General features: G+C 33.9%; 4 protein-coding genes across 6 annotated transcripts; 1 reads left to right on the top strand and 3 right to left on the bottom strand.

Moving 5' to 3' along the window:
* The first annotated feature begins 2024 nt into the window (after nucleotides 1-2024).
* Nucleotides 2025-5668, top strand: LOC11440908 (LOB domain-containing protein 4). The gene is made up of 2 exons (XM_003607813.4): nucleotides 2025-2399; nucleotides 4881-5668. The coding sequence occupies exons 1-2, from the start codon at nucleotides 2217-2219 to the stop codon at nucleotides 5220-5222; spliced, it is 525 nt and encodes a 174-aa protein (XP_003607861.1). The 5' UTR covers nucleotides 2025-2216; the 3' UTR covers nucleotides 5223-5668.
* A 2554-nt stretch (nucleotides 5669-8222) lies between these two features.
* On the bottom strand, nucleotides 8223-14599 carry LOC11444662 (cyclin-T1-3). Of its 3 annotated transcripts, none has more exons than XM_039833120.1 (8): nucleotides 14422-14599; nucleotides 12537-12835; nucleotides 12054-12135; nucleotides 11107-11241; nucleotides 10067-10242; nucleotides 9823-9974; nucleotides 8936-9529; nucleotides 8223-8794 (listed from the first exon to the last, which is right to left on the bottom strand). In XM_039833120.1, the coding sequence occupies exons 2-8, from the start codon at nucleotides 12764-12766 to the stop codon at nucleotides 8532-8534; spliced, it is 1632 nt and encodes a 543-aa protein (XP_039689054.1). In that variant the 5' UTR covers nucleotides 12767-12835; nucleotides 14422-14599; the 3' UTR covers nucleotides 8223-8531. The 3 variants fall into 3 exon arrangements, with proteins under 3 accessions (XP_039689054.1, XP_039689053.1, XP_039689052.1); XM_039833119.1 differs by adding an exon at nucleotides 13489-13572 and having other exon boundaries at nucleotides 8223-9529; nucleotides 14422-14598; XM_039833118.1 differs by having other exon boundaries at nucleotides 8223-9529; nucleotides 14422-14598.
* A 1225-nt stretch (nucleotides 14600-15824) lies between these two features.
* On the bottom strand, nucleotides 15825-20073 carry LOC112420895 (uncharacterized). Its single transcript, XM_024780677.1, has 2 exons — nucleotides 19949-20073; nucleotides 15825-19185 (listed from the first exon to the last, which is right to left on the bottom strand). Exons 1-2 carry the CDS (start codon nucleotides 20071-20073, stop codon nucleotides 15825-15827), a joined length of 3486 nt encoding a protein of 1161 aa, XP_024636445.1.
* Nucleotides 20074-20683: 610 nt separating this feature from the next.
* Nucleotides 20684-22318, bottom strand: LOC11444576 (lignin-forming anionic peroxidase). The gene is made up of 4 exons (XM_003607815.4): nucleotides 21980-22318; nucleotides 21698-21889; nucleotides 21442-21607; nucleotides 20684-21317 (listed from the first exon to the last, which is right to left on the bottom strand). Exons 1-4 carry the CDS (start codon nucleotides 22193-22195, stop codon nucleotides 20917-20919), a joined length of 975 nt encoding a protein of 324 aa, XP_003607863.2. The 5' UTR covers nucleotides 22196-22318; the 3' UTR covers nucleotides 20684-20916.
* Between the last annotated feature and the right edge of the window lie 4872 nt (nucleotides 22319-27190).

Below are 27190 nucleotides of genomic sequence, written 5' to 3'. Positions count from 1 at the left end.
ATTCAATCACTTAATATGTTTCATACACCGACGGTTACTATGTACCCTAGTGTGCTCATAGTATCATATCTAGTGTGGGGTAGACATAGAAGGAAATCATTGACAAAACCATTTTAATTAAAATATTAATCAACAAATTTTATGTATAAAAGCATTTGGCATATCAAACACCGTATAAAATAAAAATAATTTCAATGTATTCGGATTCCAATAAGAAAGAAAGAATTAAGAGAATTAAATGTGAGCAAATTCTGATGTCTAAACAATCCATTTTTGTTTGTAGGCATATGAAGAAAAGATTTTAAGAAGTGGGTCCATTATGCATTGGATTTGATATTGAATTCAATCGTGTTTCCATGTTTGAAATCTTTTGAGAGTTGCTTTGCTTTAGTCAAATCTTAATTATCAATCTAATCAACCAACCGAAAGAGAGTGGTAGTTTTTTTCCTCTAACGGTCGATGGACTTTGTCCTATAAACATTAAATTGTTTGCATTTTGCTTTGACCATGGAATATGCATCACTTTGTCTTAGACGGCTGGTCTGTTATTGGTTTAATCTTTGAGAAAAATGAAAAATTGGATATCACTGCCCAACCTAACTCACCTGCCTTGAATTCTTTTTTATGGCCTGCAATCATTCTATACTTCCAACCCCACTCTTGAACATCATTATGGTGCATTGGCTACTTGAAAGTAGTGTGCATATAACTTATAAAAATATTCATTGTTTTTTTAGAGGAAAAAGTATGTGCAAAAACAATAAATACGTAACATGTCTAAACACTTTAAGCAGGCGACAATTTTTCTATTGGTACTAATGGTGATAAAAAATGTTCACTAAGAAAAAAAAGATGATAAAAAATGTAAGCAAGTCACATTTTTGAATTGTTACTAGTAATAATAAACAATGTTACTGAAACTCTTTAGTTACAATGGCTTTATCTAACAATTCTTCAAATGTTACTGTATATAATATTAATATGTAACATTTTTTGTTGTTTGTAGCGTCAATATTTTATACACATTTTAAAAATAAAATAAAAAATTAATTATATAAAAAAATAAGATAAAAATCCTTAGAACAATTTTAGGGAGTGGAAGTTTATGTTGTGTCGTCCCTGGAGCATAGTCATGGACCAACACCAATATATAGTTTTCGGAGTTGATTTAACCAAACTTCATTATATTTCTCATAACTTATTTCTACCCCTAATAACCACCTAATTTAAAAGATAATGTATGATAGACAATGCTTGATAATGTATCTTTGCAATCACTTGGGCAGTGCATGATAAATTTCTGAGCATTTTTCCACCTTGAACAAGTTTTATATATTGCTAACAAATCTCTCCTCATTTGCCAAGATCAGTTTAGCAAGATATAGTTTCCAACAAGGAATAGGGTTATGATACATGACTGGATTTTGTTGATTCATCCATTCGTAAGCATATTTTAGAAAGAGTAAAAAACAGCAGGAGTAAGATTCCAACAAGGAAAAGTGTTGGCTTTGTGGGATCTTGATCATCAAAAATATTTTTGGAGAAGAAAATTTGAGATTTATGCAAATTTATTTTCTGACCCGAAGTTGCTCAAAACTCATGAAGAATTTCTTTTATACATTGAACATGTGATTGACTAGCTTCTATAACAAGAATAAGACCAGCAACAAAACAAACATAGGAATAGAATTACCAAGTTAGCTTTGTTGATTTTTGACATCATTGGTGTCTTTAATGTGTTATAGATAGAAGAGAATGATCGATAAATATAATTAAAATAAATTTATTTATTTTTTATGTTTAAAATAAATTATTTAAATGTGAGAAAATAATTAGTTATAAGAGAGATAAAAACAAAGAGATTAAAAGTCAATGACATCCGAGTGAAATCCGAATAGTGAAGCAGAAATTCTTCTTTTAGAGTAGGGAGAAGGGCCCACATGGAGTGGTGGTGCCATGCTGTTTTGCTCTTTTTGATCCATAATTATTATAAAATGCAGGCCACTCTACCTTCCTTCCTAGTAGTCCCTACATTGCTCTCCATAGTCCATTTCCCACACCACACTCTCTTTTGTTTTTTCTCCTTTTAGCTTTCACTTTTTTCTTCTTTCTATATATATCCCTCTTCTTCCACTAGAATATCTCATTATGTCTTATTAGACATTGATAGTTAATACTAGTTAGCTTGAAGGGATAAAACAACTTAATTAATTAACATGAAAGAAAGTGGAGGTAACAAGAAGCAAGGTGCAGCTTCACCATGTGCTGCATGCAAACTTCTCAGAAGAAGATGTGCTCAAGATTGTCTCTTTGCTCCTTACTTCCCTGCTGATGAGCCTCACAAATTTGCTAATGTTCACAAAGTCTTTGGTGCTAGCAATGTCAACAAGATGCTTCAGGTAATTCATTCCACTCTTATCTTCTACATATTCAACCCTTTATTTCTATCCTATATTATAATAGTAAGATGTTCAATTAATGCTATTACTTTTGCCACCCCCACTTAAGTTAACTGATATCAATTCTTACCCTATTCATATAGTACATTATAATATTAGGACATGACATTTTGGTACTGTAGTTGTAATAAGACTGATGCGACAAAATACTATTTTCAGAATAGATTTAAATTTTTCAGTTTTAATTACTACTATAAAAATATGAAAATAATAATTATAATAATAATAATAATAATATGAAAATACCATCTTATTTCAGTACAAAAGATGATGAAATCACTTTTTTTTTTCTTTTCCATCTATCTAGTATTATACAAATAAGAAAGATTAAAGATGAGATGATATGATATATGTGTAAATAAAATTAAAGCAAGAACAATACTAAGAAAGTTTTGTGGGGTATCATATCATATAAATTCTGATTTATTGCTTTGATTCATCTCATGATAACTATGATACTTGACCATTTCATACTTATTAAGAAAATTTGATCGTCTCAAAATAATTGTTGCAGTAGACAACTTCACACATGAGAAGAAAAGATGATAAACCAAAGAGTGTTGATTTTACCAAATTGTTCATATTTATGTATTTCTATAATTGGTGAATAATAATAATAATTTGAGAGTGATTCACATAACATTGATTAAATGGTACAATAAAAAAATAAACAATTAAAGTTACATTAGTGATATTCTTTTTGGAACAAATTATTTTCGCAAATGTGACACTTATTTTTGGATAGAGGGGATAAATTAGAAAGAAAATGATGATTTTACCCAATTACCCAATTAATAATAATTTTGCACTTATGCCTATGATAATAGCCAAACACAAGTTACAATATAAACTTACCATTTTAAGTTTTTTAATATATGCAAAAAACTTATATTTTTTACATATTGCTCAAAAATAATTTATATATAAAAAATGAGATAAGATAAGAGGAATGCAAATTCCGGTGGCGTTAATTGGTTAACTCAGCACATGTTGATAACAATGATAAGTATGTTTATATTTTTTTCTGTCCAATTCCTTTCTTTTAATTGACTATTGGTGCTTTCCTTGACCATGATTGAATTTGAATCCCCACACATCCTTATTCTTCTAGTATTTTTTGAGGCACATATTCTTCTAACTTCTTTTTAGAAAAGAAAAAAAAAGTTTAACGTGATTGATTTTTAATTTTGCACTTTGTTAGTACAATTTTTCCATTTGAGAAAAAGACAGGCTACCTGAAGATACTTTTTTTCTCAAAATACTAAAGTAATTCAAATGAAATTTAATTTATTTATGCATCATACACATAACACATTCACATTACAATCCTTTTAGAGGTAACCAAAAGCCATGTCCACACCAAACCAACCAACCAACCAGAATGGTTTTTTCCAAGTAAGTAGTAACCCTTGAAAAATTAGAAAAGGTAGAAAAGATGAGGCATGCATTCATTCATTCAGCCGCGTTCAAACCTCAAATCGTATCTCTTTGTCTGCTTTTTCATTTCTTCATATTCCAATATTAGGTCTGTCTCATCTTTTGGTCTGCCATGTGAATATGAATAATGAATAAGACAAATCAAAAAGTATGCATTAGGAATACCATTACATTATTTCTTTAATTCATTTTCTTATTGGGATAACCAATAGGAGCTTCTAAACGTGGTGTTGCCCCCCAAAAGTCAGGGTCAAGCACAAAGTTTTAACTTAACAAACAAGCAACGAGATTTTGAGAAACCAAAACCGCAAGATCTTCATTTTACTTTCTATTTGGCGCCATTAGGAAATCAAAAAAAAATTAATTACTCAAATAATATTATCCTTCTATTTACACCACGTGAAGTTGTCTGATATTGTCAATTTTTTATGCAAGCATTTAATATGTTTCCTTATTTCATTGTCAAAGTCTATGTCACAAATATATGTCACATATTATGTGGGATTTAAATTAGAGACACCCAAGATATACGCAAAATCATCAACCATACAAAATACTCCCCACCCCACCTGTCTCCATTCTCCACCTTGGGGACATATGTACGGGTAGTTTAGTAAACTGTTTGGGGACGTGACCCTGCAGGACAGGAGTATGATCTCCACTTCCATTTTCGAAAAAATCCACCACTTGCAAGGCCCCAAATGGTGTAGATGTGTAGTAAATGTAGTATTTGCTTACGAAGCATGAATACAGGCACTGACACGTTGATACTGATAATAATTTAAGAAAATTGCATATATCAATGTAATTATGTGTCGGTCTCGGACTTTTCAGGGAATAAGAATACAAATTGACATCATTTGATTTAAAAGTTGATTAATATGAATCATCCAACTATAGTGATTGTAGGTTATTTAGACACCTTTAGTCTCTATCAAAATCTAATATTGACGTAATCACTTGTCCTTATTTATTAATTTACAGGACTTACCTGAGCATCAAAGAGGGGATGCAGTGAGTAGCATGGTGTATGAAGCTAATGCAAGAGTGAGAGACCCTGTGTATGGTTGTGTAGGGGCAATTTCGTCCCTTCAGCAACAGATTGATGTGCTACAAACCCAATTGGCCGTGGCACAAGCTGAGGCAGTGCACCTAAGGGTGCGCCAAACTGCATCATCATTTTGGAACAGTGCAGGACATAGTCCAACTAGCCCAACCTATAGTGGCTCTCCATCATCAAAAATCAATGAATCGCAACAAGCCAAAAATATTTTTGATATGGACATGGTGGTGGACCAAGCTGCCTATGGTGATTCAATGTGGTGATGCAATGCAACAATTATTACGAAAATTAAAATTACTATATATTAATTATATACTAGTAGAACCTATCTAGACTATGATCAAAATATAATTAGAACTAGAACTCTAGAAGCAGTGGCGGCGGAGGCCGTTCGCCCGCTTGATTAATTTGGTTATAGGTTTCTTATGGATGATTGATGAGATATAATTTGGTGTAAATATATATATATATATATATATATATTTCATTTGACATTGTGTTAAGGGCAAGGTTATAGGTTTGGATTGTGGATTCTTCATGGCAAAAAGACCGGAAGGAGTTTTTTTTTTTTTTGTTGTTGTTTTAGTGATGCTTGAATATGAAGATGCATCTATTGGCATTTACTTAGTTTTTCATAAGTATTGCTGCTTCTTTGTAATGTTGGGATATTGCTATACAATTAGTATCATTTTGAGGATTCATGTATTAATCAATGTGTTTTTTTCTCTTTAGTTTTCTTTACCTTTTGTTCTTTTTGATGTTCTGTCTTCTTCTGTTTATGATTTTGTTTTACATCATTGAAAGGTCGCTTTAAGCTTTAAAAAAAAGAAAACCACTACATAATGTGCTACACACGCTTATTGATTAGTTAGACTACTATTACTTTCTTTTTTTTAATGAAATTATTAGTAGTATTAAAGTTGGTGTGTTAGGGGTGATCATCGTATACTAATTCTCTTAATTGGTAATTTCTTCATGCTTAAATTATTCGTATATTTTGAACTTACGGTAATTAGGGAAAAGCTTGAATATTGAAGCTAATGTTTCTATTTTTTAGGTGGGATATTTTCTTCTTCCCTTTAATTAACACAGATATCCTAACAGCCACAACCATGAAAATAAATGATCATAAATGTAAAATATTCCTCCCTGAAAAGAATAATATGATTGTATGATACAACTGAAAAGCTAAGGCCAAGTGTTTTAACTAACTAGCAACAGTTGCAACTTACTCTTTTGAACAACTCAGAAGCACCCCAATAAAAGAAGAGAAAATAGAGCATCCCAAATGAGAGAAGCTTACTTTAAAATCCCGGGTATCAAATAGGTATCCCAATTGAGACTCATTTAAAGGAGTATCTTATATAAATGTTTTCTCTCTTTTCCTTTCAAGTGCAGTCCGCGTGATAGATTTAAATCAAAAAGTAAAAGAATAGCTTAATAAATAAATGGCTTAATACATGTTTTGGTCCTTCAATTTATTTTTGAATTTCATTTTGGTCCCTTAACTTTAAACCGTCTCAATTTGATCCCATAACTTTACCTCCGTTTATCTAAGTGGTCCCTTCGGTAAACGGAGGTAAAGTTATGGGACCAAATTGAGACGGTTTAAAGTTAAGGGATCAAAACATGTATTAAGCAGCAGCAGCACCAACAACAACAACAAAATTAACGTATACAAAAGAAATATATTCCAAAATCTATATAACAAGAATCTAAATTTAATTATTGAGTAGAATAATTATTGATCAGACTTTCCTACCTATTAATCGAACTTCAAATTACCACTACTTCTTTCTCCCAAAATCGGATGGTATATTATACTATAACTCTTTTTTTTCTAATGAGTCAAATGTAAAAAAAAAAAAAAAAATATTGGAAGGTATATTAACTTATTTTTGAATTTCATTTTGATTCCTTAACTTTAAATCGTCTCAATTTGGTCCCATAACTTTACCTCAATTTACCTAAGTGGTCCCTTCTGTTGGTTTTTTTAACAGAAGGGACCACTAAGGTAAACGGAGGTAAAGTTATGGGATCAAATTGAGACAGTTTAAAGTTAAGGGACCAAAATAAAATTCAAAAATAAGTTAAGGGACCAAAGCATATATTAAGCTTAAATAAATTGGTGTTTAAACTAATGATGTATTTGTAGAGCTTCCCTCAAAAAAAAATGTTATTTGTAGAGCTGATGTAGTAAATTTCTTAGATATGCATAGCTAACGACGCACTATTTTTGACTTAAAAAAAAAAAAAAAAAACCACGTATTGGTTAAAACTCATGAATCTAACAAAATTTATATGCGACTCACATAAATTGGTGGCTCTCACTTAAATTTTAATTAATAAAAGAAAGAGTTAATTAAGTTTTTAATCCCTATAAATATTCACAGTTTTGTTTTTAGTCCCTACAAAATCAAATCAAATGTTTTAATCCCTGTGACATTTTCCTTAAGCATTTTAGGGACTAAAAATGTTGATGAAAATTTTTATAGGGACAAAAAAGTGTGATTTTATTTTGTGGAGACTAAAAACAAAATTCTGAATATTTATAGGGATCATTTACTTAATTAACCCAAATATAAATAAAGCACGCATATGAGACCCACAAGAAAACCCTTTTGATTGTCTTATAAAACATCGTAACAATTTGACTTTACAATTTTCCAACAATTGGGAGCATATACAATTGTTATGCCTAGCTTGGACAGTAAGAAATGAGATTGGGAACGGGATGACTAGTATTCCCACTTGAACTGTTTTTTCACAAACTACGTGGAAATCAAGCTCAAGGAGGATGGGTGAAGATAAAAGATGAAAGTAAGGTGATATTTCCATAGAGAAGGAAACGAAGATTTTCAATTTTCTAAGATTTTTAAATATTTAATGAATTCTTAGGTGGTCACGTATGCTGCAAATAATTGTTAGTGTGTGGTGCCAAAATGAGATTGCACGCTTATATAATGATAGAAAAAGTATTTTCAATGTAGTGCAAGTTTGGTGCAAATTTGTACGTATATAGAAAAATAGGCAACAAAAAAAAAAAAAAAAAAAAAAGGTGTTGTCCAGCCTATTTAAAAAACCATTTACTACAGCTTAAGTGGCAGTATCGTATTTCCTTTAGATATATATTGTTGGCAGTTCTGAATTTTTATTGCATTTTAGGATAATTGAAATTTTTTCGTAGTTTCACTTCTTTAGGAGAAAAAAAAAACACTAGCAGATTACTGGCAAACCTATTCTAATTCTTTTTGAGTCATTCATTAACAGGGTAAGCTACGAAATTGCATTACTACCAAAATTGAGGCACCCCCTGACAACAGCATGAAATTCTCAAAACATCCCCTCAAAGCATAAGCTAATAAATGCTATTAATTGCACTACCAAAATTGAGGCATCCCGTTCCATAATTAAGAAATGTCAGAAGGTAAACAAGAGCATCCAGAGTCATCAATTCCTTATCACATTAAGCAAATAAAGGACAGTAGAATATTCACCTCAACAAATATTTTTCTCTTCTTTCCTTATGTGTTCCCCCTGTCTGCATAACCAAATCTATCCTTCCCATTTCCTTACTCGGAAAAATCATTGTGATAATTGGAATCAAGCCGCTTCTTTGTTTCTGGTTGACTTGCTGGAGGGCTACCCTTTCTCTTGTGATGATTGTTCAACAACGATGAAGCATCATCTATCATATCCCCTTTTTCTGCATTGAATCCGTCCCTGTCTCTAGCCTCCTCAAGGTCCTCACCATGATCTTCATCATCAGGCTTAGACAAGCTCTGTCTTCTCTGTTGCTTATTTTTCTCATTCTCAACTGCTAACTCTACTCCATCTTCAAGCTCCCTCTCAATGAGATCATCCTCGTCCATTATATCTTTCTTTATTGTCATTTCACCTCGTTCCTTTCTCATTTTTTCTAACGCGGTCTTTACTTTGTCTTTGTCAATCATCTTGTTTGTTATTTCAACTCCATCTTCAAGCTCCCTCTCAATGAGATCATCCTCATCCATTACATCTTTCTTTATTGTCATTTCCCCTCGTTCCTTTCTCCTTTTTTCTAATATGGCCTTTACCTTATCTTTGTCAATCTTGATTGCTTCTTTGGGCGACTGACCAAGTGGGCCTTCCCGACGCTCCAGATTTTGACCAACATTGAAGCTAGACTTGTTTAATGATGTATCATCATTCCTTCCTAATTCTGCAGCCTCCTTTGTGGCAACAAGTTTCTCTTGATCTCCAACAAGTTTATCTTTGTCGGGTAACTTTTCTGAGGTCTGAGAATCCCTGGTTTCCGAGTCCATCTTGTGATCAGTAATGTCACTTCCCATTTCTGCACTCCCATCATTGCTTTGGTTTTCGGTTCTTGAAACTGGTACTGCGTTATTTTCCACAGATGAGCGCTGAGGAGGTGAATGAGATGAAATTTGTTTTGAAACCTGCTCCTCACTCGTCGCAGGAGCCCTTGCAGCAGCTCTCACCCCCCCTGCAGCAACCCCTTCTGCTTCACTTCCTTGTGATTGTGGAATTCTATTCTGCTCATAAAGTTCCAACATTTGATTGCTAACTTCTGCAAGAGAAAAACACCAAGGACTCAGAAGGATATACAAAAGCGTTCCATAGAGAGACACCGAAGAATAGCATTTTGTTTAAATAAAAGCAAACTTGATCTGAAAAAGCCTAATGAAAAAGTGGGTCTGTGCTCTAATGAAAAAAGCCTAACTTGATCTGAAAACAGGGATAAACCAGTCAAGACATGTCACAGTAGAAGAGATTACTATATTATTAAGCCACGGGAACACACAATTATCCAATTGGATTAACTTTCTTAGTATGCAAATGAATTGAGGGGATGGCACCAACCCTCCAATTGACGTGGGGTGACATCAAACTCCTGCCACCAAACCTTCTCACCATCTGACGGAAGCTTCACTTTCAGGAACTTGGCAGCAAGGAAAATGGCACCTGCCGCAATATGATGTGGCTTAAATTGCAGGCAGAGTGATGTCCTCAGCCTGAAAGCCACTTTCCAGTGTGTGAACAAAAAAACTATTAAAATGAATTCAATAAAGTAAAATCAGAACAAGTGTGGAAACTTAATTCATACCCATCATTAACAAAGTTCCATGCAACTTGTGCAAGGGCGTTCTTAGCAACATTGAACTTCTTTATGGCCTCGACAAGGGGCTTATATGGATGTTGGACATTCAAGTCAAAAGCCAAAGTGGCAAGTACAACCCTCTCTCCAAGTAAAATTAACTCTTTCTGCTGCTCATACACTTCCTACATCATTTACGAATTCTATTCAACAAACAAATATAATAAGGGTCATGGAAAGATAAACAAAATACAAAGAGCAGGGTAAAAAACAGGGATTCAAAAGCTGACAGGGAGATCCTTCCGATATATAGCAGTTTGAGTGCAATGGGTGAAATCAGAGCAACTATAGAATAAAATGGTGTATAAAGAAAAATGTTTGCTAAGTGACAAAGTTCAATGCAATTAATTCTATTTATTAAATAGTGTTCTCTCCGGTTTCATATATAATCACAAAAATTTCGAATTTGGTGGTCTAAAATACAAGCAAATCTCAACTAATTCTACCCTATTTAACGATACCATGCTTAAAACAATACACTTCAATTCATTTATATTTAATTTTCCAATAACCTCTTTGATTCATATGAAACAGATTTCCATGAACAATTTGCAGAATGTGGATATTTTTGACATAAAAAATTCAATGAGATTAATTACTATTCTTAATTAGTGAGTTAGTTTTTTTGCTTATATTTGAAAGGAAACACAATGGAGTAACTAAGCACCCAAGTATAAGACATACGAAGACTTTGTTATCTACGAGCTACAAAAAAATTGTATAGGATTTCAATATTGAGGTCCCATCTACCATGTTTGAGCACACATTATGACCAATATAGATGATGTGTTGCCTAGAAACTGACAAATTGGAGGGAAGCCTGCTCTTGAAAGCAAAAAAACTCAATTTAAGACAATAATTGGATAAAGAAAAGCAAGAAAGAAATGTTGGAGACAAAACCAATAGCAATAAGATCACAGATAAACCAAGAAATTGGGAAGTCAATGCATAGAAATGAACTGATGAAAACACCAACAATAATAAAACACCTTCTGTTTTATCCTCTGAGCAGCAGCTGGGTCTTTCTTGTGAATCATCTCATAAGATATGAGAATAACATCCTTAAGAGGACGAGGAGTCTCTTCAACCTTTCCAGCCAAAAACATGCAAACTGTGGCAATTGTCTGCAAAAGAAATTCGTCAATTGGATTGTGAGATTCCCAATAAGTATTCTTTTAAGTTCATACTGCTTTTATATCTATCATTCATATAAACTAGGAACTAAAATTGTAATTAGCATATACATAAACACAAATTTCTGACAGCTTTTGGATACAACTTTACTCTTCAACCCAAAAGCTAGCTCGAGGTGTTGAGTGTGAGGATAGCCCAAGCCTCAAAGATTACTTTGCCCGTATCTCTAGTTGATATGGGATCTCTACACATTCTCTCCCACTCAAGACCGTACATCTAGAGCATGGACAGACATATGATCCAACAGCAAATCTAGGACAGTCTTTGATACCATTTTAAAATTTGAGCTAGATCGAATAACTCAACCCCAACTCATAGTTTAAGAGCTGCGGATTGCCCAAACTTTGTAAGAACTATTTTAACCATCTCTAGACATCAAGACACAAGTTCTAGGGGTTCAATATCACAAGTCAATTGAAAGTTTAATGTGTCAAATTTTGATTTGTTAAAAAAAAAAATCCAAAACCAAACAGGCATCTGCAGTTGAAAATGTCAATATTAAAAACCAAAAACCATCCACCATGTATCTGCCAACACAGCATTTCAACTTCAAGCATTGAAAATCAAATTAAAAACAACACACAGGTACTTTTAGGATATTTATTTTGTTGCACATATGATATGCTAGTTCTCCACTATATCAGTTGCACAAACATGCCACACTAAATTAAAATGCAACTTACAAAAGATCAGGGGAGGTAAAATGCCTACAAAATATCTATTTAAAAGCATAACAACCCACCCTTCGGTCATTCTTTGCATGAGATTGTCGAAGAAAGAATCGATGACAAAATATTATGGCTGTTGCTATAGTTACTTGAGGCCTGCAGGGGATGAAGCTACAATCAATATGCAAACCTCCAATTGAATTTCAAGATTATGAAATAAATATTTACGTCATAATGACAAAACCCAAGTACATTTAAAAGGAAATTGACATTTATCTTGCAAAGTCCACAAATATAAACATATTATTACATCAGAATTACAATCGTAAACATAGCAATCAATTTGCAAAAATATGAATTAGCATATACTCGTAGTGCTTTAAGATTGCATAGTTGGGTGTTACCATTAAGATACAAAATCGTATGTGTATGAGAGGAAATGTAAAAACATCAGGATGAAATGAAACATACAACCCCTCAAAAGAATTCCAAACACATAATAAGCATGTAAGTGGAAAGTAATAATTAAATAGTAATTGCAATCGCATAAAACTCACACTTTAAGTCGCATGCCTAAATCTTGTAAGAATGTACAGTATGACTTGCGCAGATATGTCTCTTTCTTCAAGTCAATTCCATCTTTTCTTGACGGAGCATTTTCTTCTATTTCTTTTCTAGACATATACCAGCGACCCAATGCTTCTTCTTGCTTATCTTGAGAACTTCTACAAGAGCTTCCATCAGATGCTCCATGATGTGGCAACTCTCCAGACACAAGTGCTGCCATATGGGTTAGTTGCACTGTTGACTGGGTTAATTCTGTGTCACTTGTTCAGCATCAACAAACAGAAAGATTCTGGAGGATACATGTATAAAACAAAATAATGAATATCATTGGCCGGGAATTTAAACTGCTATAACAAAAATGCTGAAACAATACAAAATTAATAACAAAGGCAAAAGATTTGTACTGAAGTTGAGAGAGAACGTTCCCCGCACATCAATTACATGTATGCAATTGCAATGTATTTAAAATTGAGGTTTTGCGCAAAATTTGAAAGGAGAAGTAAAATCGTAAAACATACAATTGTAACCCAAATCATAAGATTATAGAACACTCATAAAGTCATATATATATATATATATGAACACAAAATTGCACAAAACAAAGAGAAACTTAAATCACACTTGAAATACTTATATAAATTTAAATTCATAAGCAAGTCACTAAAAGTCTTACAAACTCATAATGCAATAAGTCACAAGAAAATAAATGAGTGAAACCGAACAGAGACGCATGAGAGAGAATAAGGATGGAACAGTCAAGGAAGGACTGGATAGAAAAAGTTGTAGGGAACGTGAAGGTTGCAGGGAGCAAGGCATCATTACGCATAGGAAAGGACAGACGCTATTTTTTAAATAATTAATAGGCACAATTTTTTTAAGAAAACCCTATTTCCTATATGGGTTTTCTTATGACCCGCATGCGTAAATGGGTATTCTACTAACCTGCATGTAAAAACGGGTCTTTCTGACCCGCGTGCAGAAAACGGGTTCTTTCCCAAATCCTAGTAAGCGCTGCGCAGCCACCACCTTTGCACCATCCCAAATGAAAATGACAAAAATTCCATAAAGATAGCATATGATTGCACGAATAATTAATGGGCAGGTTTTTTTAAGGAAAAAAAAAAAAAAAAAAAAACCTATTTCCTATTCGGGTTTTCTTATGACCCGAAAGCATAAATGGGTCTTCTACTAACCCATGTGTAAAAACAGGTCTTCGGGTCTTCTTCTGACCCACGTGCATAAAACAGGTTCTTTCACAAACCCTAGTGTGCGCCGCGCAACCACCACCTTTGTGCCCGATTTACTGTGGTGATTGGGCCCAATTTCACCAAAAAAAACATTCAGTGTATACTCTTAATTAATCACTGAGAGCAAGCACAATCGCAATCATGCCATTATACAATTGAAATCGTGATTTTGACAACCATGCTCGTATGCACTTCGTCAAGAAAATTGATAGAAAAACATAAATTGACCTAATTTTTAAAACTGTTTGTTCATTTAAAACCAAACCCTAATCTTCGTTTTACACAAATTTGACAAAGGAAAAGAAAGACCCAACATCTAATATACGAATTCCACTACCCAGATAAGATTTTCATAAAATAAAAAACAAATTTTGGGTTGATTAATTTCCCAAACAAAGCAGAAAAAAAACATGGACAATAGTTCGGATAGGGTTTGAATCAATAAATAAATAAATTGATAGAGATTATTAAAATTAGATGAATGAATAGAGACCCAATTGAAATTGAAATTGCAATGCATACATATATATGAGATAAAGCGATAAATGGATCGATAAAAAGCATGAAACAAAATCGAAAAAACGAAAGAGGCGTAAAGAGATAAAGAAAATAAATCGAAGGAACGTACCAGAAAGGTAGAGAAGAGAAGCTTCAAGCCTCGTGAATTGCAAGCTTCGTCGTGTTCGGCAATTGGAAGATGCAGCAAAGGTCGAGGATGAATCAATCGATCGATCTCGAATGTTTGTTTTGTTATGTCTCTCGCTATCGCTACCACGTTTTTTGTGTTTTGAGTTTTTTTTTTTTTTTTTTCACTGCCCACCACTCAGTATCTAGAGTTAATATTAATTCATTTTTTATTTTTATATAAGATAAAATATATTTTCAGTCCTTTATATTTTTACTACATCAAAAAATAAAAAATATATTCCTTTTAATCATTCTTTTTTTTTTTTTTTAACTATATTAACTTTCAGAACAAATAACTTAAAAAACAGTTTTTTATGAAGTTATTTAGATTGTTGATCAATGATACATATCTTAGTATTCGTAGAACTGTATAATCATATCCTAACTTTATATGTACAACCACATGGTTTTTTTGTACAATCTTTGTAGGACTTGTAACTAACTTTGAGGTCAAATGGCTTATAGAAAGGATTTCTTTGGTGAAGCTTTCTTGACCATTGATTAATTGTACGTATCTTGGTATTTGTATCTCATGTTAGTTTGGACATTTATGTGTGCAACCACATGGAGATTTGTACGATCTTTAATGGAGTAATCCGACAAACAATTACATTGTACTTCCCTTAGCAATCTAATCTAAATTGAACAGATAATTAATTTGGATTTGTCATGAGCCCGTTTGTTATAGCTTTTTTTAGGAAAAAATCACTTTTTTAAGAAAATCGCTTTTATATAGCTGTATCAAAACAAACTAAATTATTTATAAAAAAAAAATGATTTTAATCACGGTAAACAAACGTAAAATAGATTATGATTTTTCATAAAATCTCTAAAAAATAATCTCTAAATTATTTTATATTAAAATCACTTTTATTTTAATCTGTAATAAACGGGAAAATTGATGTTATAGGTCTCTGAAGTTTAAAAAAATTACCATTAGTTTTTAAAAAGTGTTGAAATGATATAAAATCATAATCGGCCTTTTTGATGAGCCCTAGAGTTTAATTTAGTTTAAGTTTTATTTTTCTAACTCTTGTGATTTGATTGATTTATTTCTCTAAGACAACTTCTATTAATGAATTTCAAAAGAGACAATCAAAAGTTTTACTAGAAGATAAAAACAAAATACAACAAAAAAAAAAGATAAAAAGAACTCAATTATATATTAAAAATTAACATGTCTCTAGCTATATTAAGATTGGTCATGTGATAAATACTTTATCATTTTATCACATTAAATAAGGTAGTCTTCAACCATCCAAATTTGAATCTCAACTACAAACTAATTTATCTTTTTCATTATGTACTTCTCTTTTTTTTTTTTTTTTTTTAGCAAAAGCAGAATCAATTCATTTCATTCATAATTAGGCGGTACAAAGTAGGCAATACATGATGAAAAATATGGGGGCTAGGATGAGATAGCGAAGCTCGAGCAATACTATGAGCAACACTATTTGCTTGCCTCCTAACATACGACACTGCAAAGTCGGGTTTATCAAGTAAGAGACTTCTACATTGGGTTACAAGATCTCCAAACTCATTGGTAGGGGAAGAGTTATTGGTGAGTGCATCAGCTAAGATCTTCGAATCAGTTTCAAATAATACAACATGCATCTCATTTGAAATAGCCAATTTAATAGCATCAAGCAAGGCTAGAGATTCTGCCTCCAAAACAGTGGCTGATGAGTGATGAAAGTCTGATTTCCCAAGTAAAAAAGTACCTGTATAGTCGCGAAAACACATACCATACCCCATGATAGAATTATTATTAAATGCAGCTGCATCGACATTGCATTTAATTGTACCTATCGGTGGTTTGATCCAGGAGTGGACAGAATTTGCGTGGTGAATTGGTGCCTTTTCTCGTTGCATACAACTCCATTCGTTGATGACATCCTTTGCTCGAGTGACAATAGAAATTGGAGTAGTATCTGTGGCCTCCCAAAGTTTGGAATTACGACTCTTCCATAAGCTCCAGAGAGTCATAGCAACTAGTACTTGCTGCTGCGGGTGTAACCTGTCAATCAAGTCAAAAAACATAGAAGTGCAGTCATTACTAGAGAGTAGCAGGTCTCGGATGATGTGATTAACTCCAAGCAGTTCCCAGCAGCTGGACGCTTTCGGACAGACGAAGAAAACATGAGTCTGCGTTTCTGCGAATTGGTCGCAAAATATGCACGAGTCATCACATGGAATACCACGGGTAAGAAGATTAGCGCGAGTTGGCAGACAATGTTGAGCAAGGCGCCAAAGAAAAGCTCGAACTCGTGGTGGGATCTGCAAATTCCATATAGAATTCCAACGATAATCATGTTGGATGGGATTGATGGCAGTTATAAGGTCTGAACAAAGACGATATGCTGATTTGACAGTGTAAGATCCGTTTGCAGTAGCCTTCCAGATGCGCTGATCAGTAGCAGTACGAGGGAATAAAGGCATGGAAACGATTGCTTCTGCATCTACGCTATTAAACAGAGATTGCACTATAGGAATATTCCAAGAATTTCCATCTGAATTCAACAAATAACTAACCGTAAGATCCGCGTGGTGCAATAGAGGCGGGGTAGATGGTTTGAGAGTTGGCAAATTGCGGATCCAAGGCATACTCCACACATTAATTAGGGAACCGTCTCCAATTTTCCACCTATGGCCCAAGGTAAGTAAAGATTGAGTACTCCATAGACTCCTCCATGTGTAACTTGGATTATGACCTAGATTGGCATCCAAAAAATCCCTTCGGGGAAAATATTTAGCTTTGAGGATTCTTGAAAATAGGGAGGACGAGTCGGATAAGAGTTTCCAACTTTGCTTACCGAGCATAGAAAGATTAAATGCTTCGAGGTTCCTGAAGCCTAAACCTCCTTGACTTTTGTGGCGAGTGAGCTTGTCCCAACGTAGCCAATTTATTCCACGACGACCGTTCTTTTTAGAGCCCCAATAAAATGAGTTCATCATCTTTTCAATCTCATCACAAAGAGATGTAGGGATAAGAAAGGCTCCCATACAGTAAGACGGAATGGCTTGGGCCACTGACTTGATCAAAATTTCCTTCCCTGCCCTTGAGAGAGACCGAGCGCTCCAAGATTGACAATTCTTCCATATTCGATCTTTTAGATAGGTGAAGATTGCCTTCTTGCTACGACCTACCATAGATGGAAGACCTAGATATTTTCCGCTTCCGATTGCACTAGAAACGCCAAGGCATGTCATGATGGAAGAGATAGAGTCTTGTGGAGTGTTTGCACTGAAGGAAATCGCCGATTTCCTATAGTTTATGGCTTGCCCAGAAGCGAGTTCATAACTAGAAAGAATGTCTTTGAGGCATTGAGCTTCTGAAATTGTCGCCTTGCAAAATAGGAAGCTGTCATCCGCGAAAAGAAGCTGACTAACAGGAGGAGAATTACGGCAAATGCGGGTTCCATGGATTTTACCTCGAAGCTCGTGATTCTTAATAGTAGCAGACAACCCTTCAGCACAGATAATGTACAAATATGGGGACAGAGGGCAACCTTGTCGTAAACCTCGTGTAGGAGTGATGGGGCCGATGCGGTCTCCGTTAAAGATGACATGGTATTCAACTGTAGAGATGCACATCATCATCCATGTGATCCATTGGGAGCAGAAACCCAATTTGGATAAGATTGCTTGTAAATAAGACCAGCTGACACTGTCAAATGCCTTTGAAATATCGAGTTTCAGAGCTATATCCCCTTCTTTTCCTTTTCTTTTGCAGCGCATGTAGTGTAAAATTTCAAAAGCTGTAAGCGCATTATCTAATATCGAACGAGAGGGGACAAAAGCTGCTTGCTCTGGTGCAATCCATTTATTAATCAAAGGCTTCAATCTGTTTGCTAGAACCTTGGCAATGATTTTGTAAAGGACATTACAAAGGGATATGGGACGAAGATCTTTCATTGATTCTGGATTTTCCCCTTTTGGAACAAGAACAATATGTGTAGAATTCAGGTCGGAGGGAATGACCCCGGTGGAGAGCCAATTGATAGCAGTAGTGTAGATGTCGCCTCCAATATCGTTCCAGAACCTTTGGAAGAAAGCCGGGTTGAGGCCATCAGGGCCCGGAGATTTATCGGGGTGCATACTAAAAATAGCTTCTTTGAATTCTTGTTCAGAGAAAGGCTGTGTGAGAGTATTGTTGTCTTCAGCTGTGATCCGTGGCTGAACACAAGAGAGAATTGCCTGCTGGTCGCCTTGCCTCACAGTGAAAATGGAATTAAAATAATCTCGAACCAAAGTGCACATGTCATCGTGCGATGATATCCAGTTGCCATGGTCATCGCGCATCTTTTTAATGGTGTTATTCCGCTTACGGGCTGAAGCAGAAGCATGAAAGAACCTGCTGTTTGTGTCGCCTTCTGATAACCAAAAGATTTTAGAACGCTGTCTCCAATAACTCTCCTCTTGAAGAATTAAAGTTGCGAGATTTTGCTGCAGGACCTGAAGTTCAGGATCATTGGCATCATTTGCGTCTGTTCTGAATTCCTCAATGATGGATCGCTGTTTGTTAATAAGATGCTTGAAGTTTGGGGTAACAGAACGGCTCCAGGTTGATATGTCCTCCACACAATAATTCAGTTTGGTTAAGATGTTGGTGGAAGGATAGTGCTCCCAATTGTTTTTCACAAGATCAATGAGCTCCGGCTCATGAAGCCAAGAATTGTTGAATTTGAAACTGCGGTAAACTTCTCTTTTAAAACACCCAATAAAGAACTATTAAGTCATTACTCAGAGTATCATTGACAAATGATGACACGAAAACTTGAAAACAAAAAAGAAGAAAATACTTTAGAAAATATTTTAGATAAAATCTTTTAAAAGAAAGATTTAGTCATTTGTGGTCTTAAAAGAAACAAAGAAAATAGAAGTTTCAAAAAATGAAATGAACAAATAACAAGACAAGACAAATCAAAACATCTAATCTTTAAGTTTTTCTAGTTGTTTTAAAGATTTTTAATCTAACATGGTAAAACGTTCAGTCAAAAGAAACATGGTTCTAATATCAATTCAATGTACTAGAAACACACATAAAATAAAAGGGGGTTAAATGGTGTTTACAGGTTTAAAAACTTTTATTTTAGATTAAAAACATATTTCCGACCAAACCATTTAACTTATATCTAATCTAGTTCATATGAATGTGAAGTTAAACCGTGAAAATAAAAAATAAATAAAGAGAAAAGGGGAATGGACTAGCACATGTGTGTCACAACAATGTGATGCTACATCTAGTTAGAGGTGTCATAATGGACATATGAGTCGGCCCCCTACGTTTGGTAAATTATAGGGTTTGTGCCTGAAATGTTTAGCCCAATTTTTTTTTATGATTTTTTCACTCAGTGCTAAATAGTTTGTTACCCATTCAGGCTAGCTTGTATGGACCACAAGCTAGCTGTTCATCTGGTGTAGAGTCTTGTCACTTCATCATTCTTCTGGCCACATGAACATGATACATGGTCAGCATAGACAAGTCATGTGGACCACCAGGATATTCGTCCAGTTGCTCTGGCTCTGGCTCCACCTCCACCTGATCATCATGACCCTCCACATGTTCCTCCACTTGCTCCTCCCTCTCCATCTGATGTTGCTTGGGCTGGGGCTCGTACTATGGCTAAGGTTCGTTCACCGGAGATGTTCTCTCGCCATCAACATGGTGTCTCCAACCTCTGCCACCACGCCTGTCCACTCTCCACTCCACTTCATCATCTTCATCCGCTCTTGCATAACAAAAGCACACTGTCTTCTTCAAAATCGGTTTAGTCGTGAGATTGAATTCAGACTGTATGGCCAGAAATGGCGTGAAGAATTTCTTGTCTCTTGTGATAGTAAATGGTTGGGGGTTGATGGATCTTGATTGGTTTCTGTGTTGGCAGACGATTCATACACCAGCTTAAGATTTGCGCCATTCACTTTAATTTGTTTGTTTTGGACTGTGAGACTCGAAAGGGTTGTTTAGCTTGCTGCCTTTGTTGCAGGGAGTTGAGGTACATGAACCGCCTCAGTGTTGACCGAGGGTTCAATCACCACATTGAAGACCTTTATTTAATTTTAGGATTAACTAGAGGTTGATACACTTGTGTGTTGCTTTAATATCTGTGAGAACAGCAACCAAAAGAAGAGAGTAAGAAGAATATATTCACCATAAAAAATATAAACACGCAAGCAATTTCATGACTTCGAGTTCAAGATGGAATGTTCAATTTACAATTTATTGATCACTATGAAATAGCTACATAGATCACCACAAATACAATAAAATGAATTGATAGTAAATAATTCTATAAACACCGTACAATTGTAGAAACAGGAACGAAAATGTATTAAAGAATTTGCAATTTAATGATGAAAGAGACTACATGGCACCATCAATAGCAATTGGCAAACGAATGATGCATTCTGATGAAGAAAAAAATTTGCAAAATCAATTGATAGCACTGCATATACTTCTTATGATTCCAGCAGATCCGGTTAAGGGTTGGATATCTCCCATCTTTATCATAGCAGCAGCAAAGTCTGACTTAAAAGTAGTAGGATTTTTGCTGTATTCAGAAACGATAGAATCTGTAGATCCTCCTCCACCAAATAAAACTTGATCTGATTGAAGAAGACCCTTCTTCTGAATTAAATTTTTAAAGTAGTTGTTATCAAAAGAATTTGGTGTAACCAAGTCCAGGGCTGCCAACTTTTGATTGTTTGTGGTGGAACTTAAAGATGGACAACCACGTCGGCGAGTGCTAGCAAACCCAGCATCTATGTCACTTGCATTGTTATATATCCTGTCACGAAAAGTGAAGCATTGAGCTTGTCCGATTGTGTGAGCACCTGAGTTAAATCAAATTGACCGATATTAATTTGTCAAATAAGCATAGGTTTATAAATCAGCCATACACACAAATATAAATAAACATGTGCATGTTTGAAACAAATGGGTCAGTGATGAACTTACCAGATAAAGTAACCATATCTTTGAGAGTAAGACCTTTATTGGTAAAATGGGCTATAAGAGTTGTTAGATCATCCGTAAATTTTGGAAGGTCTGAATTGGCCTGACTTTTGCTAGCAACGGTGGAGTCTCTTCTTCCGAGTTTTACCGTCCATGACGGACCACCCACCTGCATCATTATAAATGTAAATATGTCATTGTTTGTATATATATATTATGATATTTTTGTATATTAAATTTCAAATTAACTTAAACTTACAGCAAATGATGCATCACGAGCTGCTACTGCTACGATGTCAGCACAAGACACAACTCCAGGGCATACTTTCTCCACATTAGCTTTTGCTTTATCAATAACTTCAAATCCTCTTACAGAGTTAATATTTGGAAGTGCACTCTTTTCACTCTCAATTGTGGAGGTGTCGTCTAGCAAAATTGATGCATCACAACCCTGTAAATTAATTTAAGATCTTATCAATAAACTAATATAATATGATCATAATGAATACTTTATATGGTTAATCAATCATGAACTAATTACCTGGACAAAACAATCATGAAAATGAAGACGAATGAGAGATGCAGCCATACGACGCTCTTTAGAGACAGCGGTACGAATCACAGTTCTGATAGTGCTTAGTGCATTAGGGCATGTACTATCGTAAAACGTAGAAGACAATTGTGCATCACATATTGAGCTTAGCAGCACCAATGTGACAACAAAACTAATCATAATTCTAAAAGCCATAGAATGCATACTGGAATATTAATTATTTTATGAGTTGAATAATTATTTTCTTTAACTTGTCACACAAGAAAATATATGAAAAAAGTAATAAGAGTATTGTTGTTAAGGAGAATGAAAATGTTGAAGAGATGATGATATTGGTTGATGGAGAAGAGGGTATGAGTTCTCATCAATTTATAGAATGCATACATATAGTTTGTAGTATAAGAATATTTCATGGTCACTAATGCCCGCTGCAAGTTGCAAACGCGTTCATTGATGATAAAATTAAGCTGCAAGCTATAAACCTTTCACCTTTTGAGTTTTGACAATATATTATATTATAGTGACCAGTTCTCCTTAATATGGTTGACAATGCCAGTTCATCATGGACACTTATGTTTTATAGTACTTTTCAATATTTTCCTAATTTAATTTGTATATTTCTTTTTTTGCTTGTATATTATGAAGAGTAAACGATTAATTATAAACCAGTGCAGCATCAACCAACTGTAAACAAAGACTTAAATTTGTAAGGTTATGTTTAGATTGATGAATAGAACGGATTGAAATATAATAAAATGGAGTAGAAAATATAATGAAATAGAGAGTATATTTCATTGTTTGGATATTTGTTGATGAGTGGAACAAATTTCATATTCTAAAATTTTGAAGCCGAATAGAATGAAATTAGTTTTTTTTGAAAGCATGTATTGATGACTGGTCCAACAAAAATCCAATTATTGTGTTTATATTTCTAAAATTTTGATATGCAAAAAATAAGAGGATTTTGACTCAAGTTTTGAGAAACTATACAATAATACAACAAGACGAAACATATTCACGTGGTTGAAAGCTCTGTATATATATCCCTGGCAATAGTGCCTATTTTGACAAAAATATTATTGGAAAAATTGAATTGCTTAAAATTTAAAAGAGAGGTTGAACTTTATTCGATATTGTTTTTTTGAAATGTTATGAATACTCATTTTTTAACATAATTTTTTAATTAAATAAAATTTATACGCATCACACTTTAAAAGTAGGTCTTTCATTTGTCAAAAAAGTAGGTCTTTCATAAAAGGCTGAAATTTACTAGTAAATTTCATTTAATAGAAAAGTGAATATTAAAGATAATCTTTTAGTGGAAAAATACTGCTATTTAGTATTTATTTATGCAAATGTGAAAATATGTTGCAATCAAATACCGTTATCCCTCTGGTCAAAAAAAGAAAGGCACAGGTGAATTTGTCATGTAGTTGGGGCGTTCAATTCGATATACATGGGCGATGGCGATGCTATGACCAAGTAAGTCTTGGTAACCCAATAATATATTTGCGTGTTTTTTTTTCATTTGGAATTTAAACCCGGACCTTAAGTATATTATGCACTATCCTACTATATTTTATGTTTAGTTATTTTAATAAATATATTTTTATATTGTATGTTTAGTTATTCTAATAAATATATTTTGGCTATTCAAAATAAGTTTATTTGTTAAAAACTGTGAGAAATACGGTACTCAAAAACTTTTGTTTGATAGATTTTTTTCATCATATTTTAACATTTCTAATATCTTAAACAATTTCTATCAAAAAAATATATTTAACATCTATAAAGAGAGCTTTGTTAGCGTTGAAATCGTAAAGACAAAACTCAAAAATAAAATGAACAATGACTTTCTTGTAAAGACGTATTTTTTTTAGGGGGTGTAAAGACGTAGTTATTTACATTGAAAACAAAACACATATAAATTCAATTATAAATAAATTTGACTTTTATTTTTTAGGGGGTGTAGAGACAAAGAAATTATCCTCATTTCTTCCACAATCCAGAAGTAGTTCAGTCCCTCTTGCACTTTCAAGGAGATTTTCACTATAATCTACACTGATTACAAATGCTCAAGCACACAAGCAAGAGACTTCAAATACTCAAGCTCATAAGCAAGAGATTTCCTATGCTCAAACACAAAAACAAGAGACTTCTAAACAAACAAATTACAAAGAAATAAGTTTAGTTTGAACACTTGATATCAGTGTTGTTCACAATACAAAACAATTCACACTCTATGACTTAAGAAATTCTAAGATATGAAAGTTTGTAAGAAATTCTAAGTGTTTGATGCACAACAGTTTCAACAGAGTTTTGGCACGGTTTAAATGTTGTAGAGTCTCTACTAATCTTCAAGTCTTCATTCCTTTATATAGAGGTATGTAACGCCCTAGTTGTTATTTAATTATTTTTAGTTGATTTATAGTCTTTTATATGATTTTAAATAATTTATGTTGATTTTATGTTGTAGTGTATTTTATTAAATGGCTATTTTTATTATTTAATAGAATAAGTGGGAATTATAATTATTTGGAGTTTTGGGGGCTATATTTTAATTAAGGGAATTAAGTGGGAGTTAATAGAAATTGAAAGGGAGTTAAGTAAGGAGTTAGAAAATCAGAGAAACAGTTTTACGTACAAGCAGTTTTTGGGAGAAAAACCAAGAGAAGAGCCAAGAGGGGAGAAACTGATTTTTGGAAGAGCTTTGTTCATCAAATCAAGGTAAGGGTGAGACTAACTCTCAATAGTAATGGTTATACAATTCTGATTTTGATTTAGCAAGGTTCTAGTTGAAATTGGGAATTGGGGGTTAGGTTTTGAGTATGATTTTTGAATTAAAGAGTGTAGAATCCATGGCATTAGTGGTAGATTGTGTTTAGGTCGTAGGAAGAAACTTATAACACTTCTGTAATATGTTTTGGGGATTGAATTGGGGAAAATTGGGACTTTTTGTGAAAAACTGCAGAATTCCCGTAGTCAAACCTGACGCAACTCGCCATGGCGAGTAAGCTGACTCGCCTCGTGAGCAAGTCTTTTCATCGCTCGCCTCGCGAGCAGAACAACTCGCCGTAGCGAGTACCTGAGTGAGAGATCATGATTTTTAAAATGTTGTTATAAGACGTAAGTTGGATGGTTTTGAGTGTCTGGGACAATTTTTAGATTAACAAGATGAATAGGGAGCTTAAAAATGAAGATTTAGTGAGAAAAATGTCAAAACTCACGAGAGCACCATTTTTCTTGCTCGCCACGTACTCGCCATAGGGAGTAGCTCATTTCTTGAGTTCGCCATAGCAAGCAAATGCACTCGCCTCGCGAGTTGCTCAGTAGCTGAAAGCTGCTTTTGCAATTTTGTATACGGTTTGGTTGGAATCTTAGGTATATTATTAATCCTGATTAATTATAATGTTTTATCTGAGTTGCTGATTTGTATATGAAGGATTGTTGATTGTGTATTTAAGTATAATTGTATGAAAATAAATTATACAAGTTGTTGAATTTCAATGTTGAGTGTTGTAGTGTTGCTAGTTGATCATGTTGATGTAAGTCATATTTATATATGCATTGTTGTGTAGTAGATGTTGATGTTCATGTTGTTGTCGTTGTAGGAGAGTTGTATGTTGATATACACTAAAGTGAGTCCATTGCATACTCATAATTGTTGAGGGCTTATGCCCTGGGAATGCTTAATCATTCCAACTGTTGAGGGCTTATGCCCTGTGAGTGCTAGTTCATTCAATCGTTGAGGGCTTATGCCCTGTGAATGCTCGTTCATTCAAACGCGTTAAATGGTACCACATGTATGTGCATTGTTGTTGAGTCGTAGCAGTGTCTTCATGTCATTGCATAAGTCGTAGTTGTTGGTTGAGTAGTAGTTCCGGTTGTTGGTTGAAATTGCCAAATGTTGATAATGTTGTTGATCATGAAATATATAAGTATATTGAAGTATTGTTATTTAGGGTGTTAGATTCAATTGATGAATTATATATCTATTATTGTTGTTTGTGAATTTCACCCCTTCTGCTTGGAAACGTTGCCCTTCGTATGGGTAACTTGCAGGTGATCCAGAGTAGTAGATGTTATTGTTGTTGTGAGTGGACTCCTCACATGTGTCTTAGGGCTTTGATATGTAACGGGATGAGGATAACATGTCGTTGTATTTTATCATCCTTTATGTATCAATTATGACCCTGTTGATGTTGAATTTAATTTTGAGGATATTTTGTTGAGGCCATGTGCCAAAAATTGTTGGAAGTTGTTTAATGTTTAAAATAATTTTCCACTGCAATGTAATAGTTGTTAAATTGCTGAAGTTTATTAAATAGCATTCAATTCTATCTATGCATGTTTTGAAAAGCAGTGTGACATTCCGTTAGTTGATTAACTCTGATTTCATTATTAATTACATTGTTGGGTTAACGGAGTGTTATAAGGTATGCAAGAGACGTTGTAGAGTTGTCAATGCATCAAAGAGTCGTTGTAGAAGCTTGATCAATCAACATTGATTTGTTGCTTGATATGGTTAATTTGAAAACATTTCATTGTATGGAGAATTAACCAGCAGAGACAATTGTTTTTTTACATATAAATGTGACCGGATGAAGTATTTGTTTTAGGCAAAATTACACGTTTAGTCCTTTAACTTAATTTCAGGTAATAGTTTGGTCTTTTATCTTTTTTTCATTTCAATTTGTACCTTTTTGTCCATTTTCATATACATTTTCAAGCTTCAAATTAAATATTCTTATGCAAACATAGACAAGGATCATAGATTTGAAGACTAAAAGACCATAAGAAAATAAAATCATAAATTTTAAGCTTAAAAATTCATATGTAAATGGATCAAAAGGACAAAATTGAAATGAAAAAAAGATAAAGGACTAAATTGTTACCTAAAATAAAGTTAAGGGACTAAAAGTGTAATTTTGCCTTTGTTTTACGGTTAATTTTTATTTTACCAAATAATTAAAATAGTAGAAAATTAGTTTCACGAGACAGTGGCGATCTATAGGAGTGGGGACGGGGAGGAAAAACTCCCTGTGGCAATGAATGGGGACGCGGTGGGATTGACATCCCAGTATATAGCTGATGGAAAGTTGGAAACCAAGGGGAAAAATTCAAATAGTTTATTTTTTTCTTAAAAGAGGGAAATTCAAATGGTTAACCATGGATGAATGATGATCAATAGCTTCTTAA

This window comes from Medicago truncatula, chromosome 4 (assembly GCF_003473485.1).
Source record: "Medicago truncatula cultivar Jemalong A17 chromosome 4, MtrunA17r5.0-ANR, whole genome shotgun sequence".
Classification (NCBI taxonomy): domain Eukaryota; kingdom Viridiplantae; phylum Streptophyta; class Magnoliopsida; order Fabales; family Fabaceae; genus Medicago; species Medicago truncatula.
This window is presented reverse-complemented; position numbering and strand designations above follow the sequence as displayed.